General features: G+C 53.6%; 1 protein-coding gene across 1 annotated transcript; it reads right to left on the bottom strand.

Moving 5' to 3' along the window:
- Positions 1–5,792: 5,792 nt before the first annotated feature.
- On the bottom strand, positions 5,793–7,203 carry LOC122380728 (protein lin-31-like). Its single transcript, XM_043364136.1, has one exon. It carries the CDS (start codon positions 7,140–7,142, stop codon positions 6,072–6,074), a length of 1,071 nt encoding a protein of 356 aa, XP_043220071.1. The 5' UTR covers positions 7,143–7,203; the 3' UTR covers positions 5,793–6,071.
- Between the last annotated feature and the right edge of the window lie 3,117 nt (positions 7,204–10,320).

Below are 10,320 nucleotides of genomic sequence, written 5' to 3'. Positions count from 1 at the left end.
ACCATCCGAATATGGCGTCAAAACAGTTTGATACATTGCGCTCCAAACAGTCGCCCATTTCCAAACGTTCATCACAGCGCCAGTAGTCATTTAGCTGTCAAGAGATTGAGAATGCAAATTAGTAATCGATTACCCCCAGGCTTTATTGACATTGTTTATGCCTGGTACCACTAATTGAAATGGCCGTCCAGCGATACTATTCAGGTTATCATATCACCTCCAGACACTGCCTGGCACGGTCGTCCGACGCACCGATCGACTGCAATTAATTGGTCAACGCTTAGTCAGATAGTGTTTGTGATGGCCGAACTTCATGGAAATTATTGGCTAGAAAATGTTATCCATCAATATGTGTCAAATATCTTACTGAACATTGCAAGAACACTTCTGATGCAATGCGAAAGCTTTGATAACCTATAAAATAAGGGGAGAAGAAGAGAGAGAGAGAGAGAGAGAGAGAGAGAGAGAGAGAGAGAGAGAGAGAGAGAGAGAGAGAGAGAGAGAGAAAGAGAGAGAGAGAGAGAGAGAGAGACAGAGAGAGAGACAGAGAGAGAGAGAGAGAGAGACAGAGAGAGAGAGATAGAGAGAGAGAGAGAGAGAGAGAGAGAGAGAGAGAGAGAGAGAGAGAGAGAGAGAGAGAGAGAGAGAGAGAGAGAGAGAGAGAGAGAGAGAGAGAGAGAGAGAGAGAGAGAGAGAGAGAGAGAGAGAGAGACGGGGAGATTCCCGTGTACGGCATAGCCTCTCGTTAGGAAATACGTCTCCATACATCAGTGCACTGATAACAGGCCGGCTGTTGGCCCGGCAGTCGGCGCAAACGGCCGCGATGATTCCTAATTACACCGGCAATAATCACTTATTATTTCCTGTTCGGCCGTCCTGTTTGCACTGACCATCAACGACTGCCGACGCGTCGACGAGCCAATCACCGCCGGCGCAGCGCTAAGTGGGAGAAAATCAATTATCGGCCTCAATGAACGCACGGGAAATAGCACCGAAGCTCACGCCTAAATCGCACCCTAGTCACGGGCCGCGCACCGGAAGTAAATCGTGTTTATTGACGCGCTAAGGTGCGACACGGCAGTTTTGAGTCAGTAGTGGATAGTGGATTTTCATTGTCTGCGGATGTGCACAGTGGGAGTGGCGGCTCGCTGTTCATGGAAAGATGATTGTGATGTTAGCTGGCTTTGCCTACGAGTAGAGGAGTTGGAGTGATTTTAAAAGCGTTTTATTTGCCCCGTCCTGCTGGTTTGCGATGCTTTCGGTAGCGCGGTTTGATTTGACGACGGTTGACATTTCTGATGAAGCAATTCAACCTTTTGCATCATTCGCCACATTTGTCGTTTGTCAGATGTCATCCCCCCCGCCCCCATAGCCCCCTGGCAACCTCGTTGTGGCGGCACGGTCACTGCGGCCACCTCTAGCACGGCGGAGCGTCTCAGGTGGGATGAGCACTGAAAGGAGGTGACCGAGCATTGCGACCCGACCCGACATGACCTGCACCGATCCCATTCGGGCCAACCTGGTACAAACCGACCTGAGGACGGCCAGCATGACCTAACCTAACCCCTCACCCTCGTAGATGACCCAACACGGCCCGACACAAGTTACGAGCTGATTTGGTGAAGGCTTACCTGGTGACGGCCGGACTGACCCAATGCGACCCTCGACCCCCCAACCCGACCAGACACTTCTTATCCGGGCTCTGACCTTGCCTGCCATGACCGGGATCGGTCTAATCCCGGTTTAAAATCGACCTGAAATAACTAAACCACACCGGATTTATCTAGATTCTGGTCGATTTGTATGGATTATATGTACCTTGTATTACCTCTCCAGTTATCGTCACTACCCGCGATAGAGCGATGGTAAGATGAGTCATAGTGATGGTCGGGACTCAGGAGCACTGATGCTCACGCCTAAATCGCACCCAAGTCACGGCACCTCTGTCAAGTCCGATACTCCGAACCCGAATCCTCCGTTGAGAGGTTCAGGACCTAGCAGCACCGACACGACACCTCTGCGAGACCCAGGCCTGGCCTCGGCGGCACCGACAAATCTGTGAGGTAAGTGACTCAGGAGCCGACGCGCCTCTGAGGTTCGGGTCCGGAACTGGGAGCCGACGCGACGCCCCTGTGAGCTCCTGGAGCGAGACTGTAAGAGCCGACCCCTCAGTAAGGTTGTGGGGTCCGGGTCCCGACAACACCGACACCTCTGTGGGGTCCGGGTCCTGGCATCACCGACATCTCTGAGGTCCGGGTCCCGGCATCACCGACATCTCTGAGGTCCGGGTCCCGGCGACACCGACACCTCTGTGGGGTCCGGGTCACGGCAGCCCGCCGAGGTGCCAACACTCGGCGCCCGTGAGTCGGCGTTTTGTCGATACGCGGGTGGCCGCGGAGTGTTGGCTGGCGATCGTCGACTGATAGGGTCCTGATGGCTGGAACAGCCCACCAAACCGCGTCCCACCGCCAGCCGACAGCCGTGCCGTGCCGTCACAAAATAAACATCCCAAGTCGGACCGCGCGCACTGCCAGCTGCCAGCAGCCGCGACGTATTTATCGCAAACTCCGCGGTGCATTGTGTTTATGAGGGCATTAGAAGTCGTTAGGCATCGTCATCTCGTACATTACTATGCTTATCGATGCGCTCCCCGCTGGTAAATGCCCGGTATCGCGAAATATAGTCGGCTCGGCCACACCACTCACCGAGGTATTGTTGTCAGACGACCTGCTAATTCATCTCCGTCAGAATAGGAGAGGCGGCCTGCTGCAGTGCCGTTTGAATGTCCATTGGTGTTCAGGACGAATAAAGGGCTGATTCGTGGTTAATGGCTTGAAACTCGAGCGTGCTGGATTGGCTAGGAAACACTGATGGAACCAGCCTTGGTGAACAGGACCGACGTATGTGTTCATATTTTCATGGGATTTATTATTTCCACTTAAGGTAACATTATCATCAACATGTGTGACACATTGCTGATATAGGTATGTGGGGCATGCATCATGTAACTACATTGTGTAATGTGCTTTATGCAATCGCATACCATGCTAAGCAATCTAAATTAGTCTATGCTTTTCAGCCGCTTTTTTTAATAAAGCTATTTCAAAGCCAATGAGCCTGCTTTTCAATTGAGCACATGACACCGCACAGTGCAGCCCTCTCCTCTGTGAAGCACAGCCACATCACCGTCTATGCTGCCTATCCATAACCACTCTACCTTGCATTTACTTCTGCCACGGCTGACCCATTCTTCCCTGAATCTCTCTGTGCTCATCCCCACGTCTCCCCGTTCCTTACTCCTCTGCTCCGCTGCTCCTTACTCCTCTGCTCCGCTGCTCCTTACTCCTCTGCTCGCACACATCGTGCCGGCCGGCCGTTATTCAGCCGCAGGTTTTATTACTTGGTTAGTTGGCTTGATTTGTTGGATTTTGTAAAGAACCAAGCGCCTCGTCGGGCACACGTGAAAGCCTCGTAAATTCAGTAATAGTGTCGACTAAATTAAGCCGAGTTGATTTGTCGGGTCAGCCATGCTTGGTGCAGAGCTCGGTAATGACCGGCGCGGCGCGCCTGAATGGCGGGCGGGTGCCTTATGACGGCCCGGGGCCCGGCCCGCGGCCACGACCCGACACCGGGCCTGAGGAACGAGCTGACCACTACAGCAGTGGTACGGCACACCCGCTCATCACGTCATGTGAGCCGACGGATCGCGACAGGGGACTCCGGGCCTCGCGTCAGGGGATGTCATCGAGTTTGAACATCGTGTCAGTCAGCTCACCCATAGCATGAGGTAAGTCTACTCTCATCTCTGCCATTAGCTTGTGAGTCGATATGTAATGCTTCCGCGGCAGGCTTTTCTATATATACGTTTATATGCTGAGTCTGACCATGAAGACAGAAATCTAAAAGTCTGGAAGAAATATATAACATCAACACTCACATCCCATGTCCCACGCCCATATATTGGCGGCGCATAGGAAGATATAGGTACCCACGCCCACACATGGAGACGCTCCAGCGCGCGGGGACATACCCGGACAGGGTGTGACCGTCTGACCGCGGCGCCGGGCCTCGGAAATGAGACTCGGCCACTCCAATATCATGCATGAGCGGCGCTGAACGAGGAGCGCGCCGGCAGACTGTAAAACATCGTCTCACCACTCCGTGAACACCGCGGCAGTACGGCACGGAAAGTCGCCACCGGCCGACCGCACAGAGAGCGTGACAATCGCCGTGCAGAGGGGCTGAGAGAGGTGTGATGGGGAGCTGCAGAGCTCCCACCGCCGACCGGTGCTGTACCGGACGGCGGGGAGCAGCGGCAGCGGCCGACCCGACCCCGTCCGCTGTCCACAGTCTACCGTCCACCGACCACCGTCCACAGTCCACCATCCACCGTCCACCGTCCACCGTCCACCGTCCACCGTCCACCGTCCACCGTCCACCGTCCACCGTCCACCGTCCACCGACCCCGTCAACCGCGTGCTTCGTGCATGTTATTTTTACTCTAAAGCAAACCTTGAAACGTCGACACCATTGGAATATGAAGCTCCAAAGGTGAAAGCTGACAACCCCAAAGTCCAAACTTACAACTCTAAATTCCTGTTCAAGGCCTTGCGTTCTTTTCCGCTTCAAACAGATTTTATTATACATTGCTTTTGCATAAGGGATCGAATACTTGCTTCCTTGAAAATCGAACATACATCGTTTAGTAGTGTGCATTTGAACAATTCGGATTGCGCAGTCAGCTCTTGCTGTCAAATGTATCTACTGATACATTGACAGCAAGTCTAAGTGAATTTTTTTGGAAACGACTGCTTTTACATCAAGTTGACCTGTTCAGGAACAGGAAATCATCAATGATGTCTATTTATACTGTTGCCCCTAAAAATGGGATAAATTTAATGCATTTAGCATGATATCGATGCGCTCAGAATATGTATTCAGCTCTTCGCAATTTATGTTTATGACTCCTAGCTGCGTGACTTTCGAAGCCAATAAACGATCTCTTCCGTCTAATTGATTCCACTAATCTAGCCAAAGTTTTCGCGTCGGGCATTTCGACAACCATGGCTTACATGGCATGTTCCAACATCTCCATTATAAGTTTGCATCGAGCATTGTTCATTGTTCCCAGCAATGTATGCATGAATGTCCCGTGTGCTTCTTTATGCTACTCAATAACAAAAGCCTTGGCTGACGCTCCAAAACAACAAGTCATTGTACCAGGTAGAACTTGTTGAAAGCTGCTCCGACCAAGTCATAATGGATCGTCATTTGTGTACCGCAGACGCCACCGATCACAATGTGGCAGACAGACACGTCGTTTGCTGTATCCCGGCCCATGACTGCGGTGAGGTAGCCAAGTTATGGTTTTGCCAGCTACTGGCTTACGCCGTTTGTGGCCAGATGAATTCGGCCAGTTCCCATGGCTGTCTAAACTCGATATAAACCGCAGAGTGGTGATGTTCGGCGGCAAATACCCGCCCGACTCGACTCCACTGGATTCTGGAAAGGCATTGTATAGTGCATGTGTTTTCATGAACCACCCAGTCCATATACGTAGGCATTGCTCGAAGCTTTGAAGAGTGAAGACTACATTTGAAATGAAGCATGAAGAATCTGTTTGCAAATAAAGAAGCACCTACAGAGAGGTCTTGATGCAATTACAAAGGTGGCCATACCGACAGCTGTTATGAATGTTGAAGCTCGCAAGTTATGTTCCTTGTTCAGGCATGACTAACTTACGCTAAAGCTAAGGCGTCCGCATCGTTTGCTTCCAGATAAAACTCGGCAACGTTGATTACCACTTATATTGTACATTGTACCATAGATTTTCACACCATCAATAAACACCACACTCACTGGACATTGTCCAGGCTTCGACTCGGCTGCTGGAGCCATTCTGTCAACCCAGGAACATTACTAGCACATTTATAAATTATCCTTTTAAATAACGCTTCAACTGGTAACAGAAAGCTCCGTGCAACTGCAACAAAAGGACCCGGCGCGTGACAGAGGTGCTCTCGCGAGGACTGGCGCACCTCAGAGGGGTGCAGCGATGCGCCCTCACCCGTTTACCTGACGATATCCACCTCCGTGTCTTGCTCTCCGACGGCGCCCAGTCGCGGCTCGGCCGGTCTCAGTGCCGGACTGACCTGAGGTCGGGTCAGCTCAGCGGCCGCCATGGGCGGGGGCGGCGGCGGGGGCGGCGCCACGCCGGCCGCCGCCGAGTACAGCAGGCTGCGGGCGGCCAGCGAGTGGCGCAGCGCGGCGCCGAGGTCCAGGGCGGCAGGACCGGGCGGCGGGCCGGCCAGCAGAGCCCACGGCGGCAGCAGCGGCAGCCGCGGCTGCAGCAGCGCGGGGTGCGTGGCCAGAGGTTTGATGGGCTGGCCCGCGAACTCACCGCCGAGCGGGTAGCCGAGCAGCGGGTGCGGGTAGGGCAAGAACTGCAGCCGAGCTGCTGAAGCCGCCGACACCGCCGGCGCTGCCATCACGCCCGCCGCCGCCGCCGCTGACGCCGAGGATGACGACGATGACGACACGGGCGCCGCCGCTGCCGCCTTCTCGGGCCGGTCTCGGTCCGAGGACATGATGCTGTCGATGGTGAAAGACTTGAGTCGCTCGGCGCGCGGCGCCGCCGCCGGCGGACTGAAGCTGACGGGCGCCGACGGCAGCGGCGGCGGCAGCAGCGGCGCCGCCGGGTACGGCGCGTACGGCGCCCCGTAGCCGGGCTCGAAGCTGGGCTCGATCCGCTTCAGCGTGTTGGCCAGGTTCTGCAGCTCAGTGGCCAGGGTGTCCTTCTCTTCGCCGTCCAGTCGGAACCGCTTCCGCCGGCGCAGGAACGAGCCGTTCTCGAACATGTTGAGCGCCTTGGGGTGCATGGTCCAGTAGGCACCCTTGCCGGGCCGGTCGGGCCGGCGCGGGATCTTGATGAAGCAGTCGTTGAAGCTGAGGTTGTGGCGCAGCGAGTTCTGCCACTTCTGGCAGTTGTTGCGGTAGTAGGGGAATCGGTCCATGATGAAGCGATAGATATCGGACAGAGGCAGCATCTTCTCCGGACTCGACCAGATAGCCATGGCTGTCAGCGAGATATACGAGTAGGGCGGCTTCTGGTCGCCGTATGTGTCTCGCGTGGGTCGAGGCATGGCTGCTTCCGGCGTCACCAGCCGCCCGCACGCGCTCCGTCGGGATACTGGCGGCACGGGAGGCGCGGCGGCGGCGCAGCGGCTGCGGCGGCGGCGCTCATCCCGGCACCCCGAGAGAGTGGCGGCGCATCTGCCCGGCCGGCCGGCTCACCGCCGATTGGTCGGCGCCGGCCGGTGGGCGGAGTCGGAGGCGGAGCCTCGCCGCCGCCGCCTGAGAAAAACTCTGCAAACAGAGTGGCGGAGCCGGCCGACAGCGGTGACGGCGACACAAAGCGGGCTATCGACGCCCGCTGCAGCTCCGACGGTCTGAGCTGACGAGCTGCCTGACAGCACGGCCGGAACGGCGGCTACGGCCGACAAGGCAAGCACGCCTGTTTCGCCGACCGACCCTGACAAACGAGCCAGCAGGCACTGCCAGACGGGCAGCTCACGAAACCACCTACGCCCGCCCGGGCCGCCATGATTTAATTGTTTACGACGTGTGGGCGTTCATCACGGTCATAACGAATCGCTTAACTGGCTGCTCACGGCGCGGCCCTGGGCGGCACGGCACGGGGATACACACGGAACGGGCCCGAGAGACGCCCACCGAACAGCCATCCCACCGCGCCGTAACTGCGGTGTCGTGCCGCGAGTCTAACGGAGTGCTGTCCCGGCGTATAGTCGATACAACTGGGCATTATTTACACTGACATTAAGTCTAGTGTTGTAGCCTGAGCAGCCATGCCCATTCAAATCATTTTGTGGGGCGTTAACGCTCTTTATTTTTGGAGCTCGTGGACAGAATCCGGGAGGCAGCGGTGGCAGTGGGTGGACTGGATTACAGGGCTGCCACAGGCTCTGTGAGCAGGCGGCGATGTTTGTGTGTTCGCCTGTTGATGGCGGCGCGCTGGTGTGAAAACGGCCACCTTGGAGCCAAATGATAGGGTTGCCGCGTCCCTGGCCGCCGCCTCCGTGAAGGATTGTTGTTTAATTGTGTCGGTCGACGCCATTGTTGAGCAAACAGATCTGGGGAGGGGCTCCACCGACGCCGGAAGTAACGACCATCCGGCCCGCAACGCCCGCGGCTATGATATGAGCGGCGAGCGCCAAACGATGATCACTACAAACTGTGAACGGAACGCAGTAGGGGAAGGTGGAGTAAGACGGCCCAGCGGGGCAAGACGGACCACCAGCCCTCCCGGCTGAACCGCTGCTGGTATCTACTGTTTTATGCACTCACTATGTTTGTTTTCCTTCGTAACAATGGCCACCTTGAGCTCATGCTGCTAGGATGCATAGCTTTTGAGTTATTGAGAAAAATGTTGCTTTTCGTCAAACCGATCTAATATAAGAGGTCTACGGGTGATTCAATTATGGCGCCTTTCTTGCATGATTAGTTTCTATTTTGCACTTAACTGTGAAGAACAAAGTTATAAACTTAGTTATAGTCACACTTTAGGAAAGGCAAGGTTTTGCAATGTTGGGCTATTTGACATATGTAGGTATACGTCATGATGATGACAGAATTTAGATTTGGGGCAAGACGGACCACTGTGGTCCATCTTACCCTGTGGTGGTCCATTGTACCCTGCATATGGAAAGTTCTTTTCCAAAACATTGACACAAGCTTAAGTAAGCTAATTTTTCAGGAACGAGTCTTTGTTGCATGTGAGCCATGCATGCAAATGCTCAGTTAGCATGCATTCATGCCAAACGACAATCAACACACATGTTCCCAGCTTTTAGCTGCACTTCCATCACACATGAGTAAAGAATAAAGGCTCGTTTTGTTATTTTATCATTCTGGTTACTTTTTCTTACAGGAGTAGGTACAGAGCAGAAGTGTAACACACATGAACGGATAGCAGGCACTGCTGGGTGGTCCGTCTTACCCCACGTTTTTTTTTTTGTCTGAGTTGTTGACATGTCCCTCTTTAAGAGCATCCACCACCTAGATGTCTTTAATTTGAAATTTAGTCTTTACACCTATCAACAGAGGAAGGATTGAGCATTCCGAAGGCTATAAATAATATGAATTATAATTTATAATATAGATTACGAGTGCAGTGTCGCAAGATATGCGGCCTCAAACCTTAGCTGGTCCGTCTTATCCCACCTTCCCCTATATTTTTTTAGAACGCAGTTGATAGAGAACAGAAAACAATGAGCGCCAGCCAGGATTGTCGAGTTTGATGTAATTTATTTGTGAATAATCAATTTTTACAAGCTAGTCGGTTGATCGGCTATCGGTCACACCTGCGTCTGGCTAGCCGCAGTATTATTGGCCGGAACCGATCGGTCCGCAGCCCGGAGCCGGCGGGCTGCGGACGACCACCCCGCGAGTGCCAGCACGCACAAACACAACTGCAACAACAGCGCCGCACACGAGCTCGGCACAAATAAGCGAGACAAGGACGCGAGAAATAATCACTTCGTGGGTTTGCGAGACGGAAGTACAGAGTGCAGACTAACTATTCATAGTCACCGTGGTGCAGACTGCAGTGCAGACCACACATGGGTGGAGAACCTGCCCCGGCCACCCCGGCCGTGGCCGGGGTAACTTTCAGCCGACCCCGGCGCGGCCGGGTTAACTTTTTCCACTTTTGTAAATCCTAAAAGCTGTCTCCTTACGAAAAATCTGCCATCTATAAAAGTGTCTCTCATTATTCTTATCTACCTTGAAAAGTTCTTGAAAATTTACCTACTTTATTTTCATTTTGGAGCTTCTATGTTTTTAAGTCTTTTCATCGCGGAGCCCGACATGTTTCATCAAACAGAAGTAAATCATAGTTAAGGGCCGTTATCGTAAGATGGCACTGTAATAACATCACAAGACAGGACGAGGGTAATATCAGTGTCCAGTGAGATAGAAGGACCAGCTGCTGGGGCTCAAGGCTCCCCCCAACTTAACCCGCGCCAGGGTGGTGGCCCTATCGTAACACGTTGAGTCGAGAGGTGGGCTTTCCACGCTCCTTCTAACTCCGCTACTGGGCTACGAGGCGAGAAGCGGAACGACGTTTGAAAGAGCGACAAACGTGATCAGAGAAATCTGGTCATGTTTTAGGCAAGCTCAATAATAAAATCACCATAGATCATCAAAAGCCAAATTTCTCTGATTTTAGCGTTTTCCGACAACTTTTCTCAAAGTTCATGAACATAACGGAGCTTAAACACTGCAAACAAAACATTCGATTAC

Source organism: Amphibalanus amphitrite, unplaced genomic scaffold (genome assembly GCF_019059575.1).
Source record: "Amphibalanus amphitrite isolate SeventyFive unplaced genomic scaffold, NRLGWU_Aamphi_draft 000105F_arrow, whole genome shotgun sequence".
Taxonomy (NCBI): Eukaryota; Metazoa; Arthropoda; class Thecostraca; order Balanomorpha; family Balanidae; genus Amphibalanus; species Amphibalanus amphitrite.
The sequence above is the reverse complement of the archived record's forward strand: the minus strand, read 5'-3'. Positions and strand labels throughout refer to the sequence as shown.

Excerpts from the sequence above, each read along its gene's own strand:
- LOC122380728 (XM_043364136.1), bottom strand. The coding sequence starts at position 7,142 with ATGCCTCGACCCACGCGAGACACATACGGCGACCAGAAGCCGCCCTAC.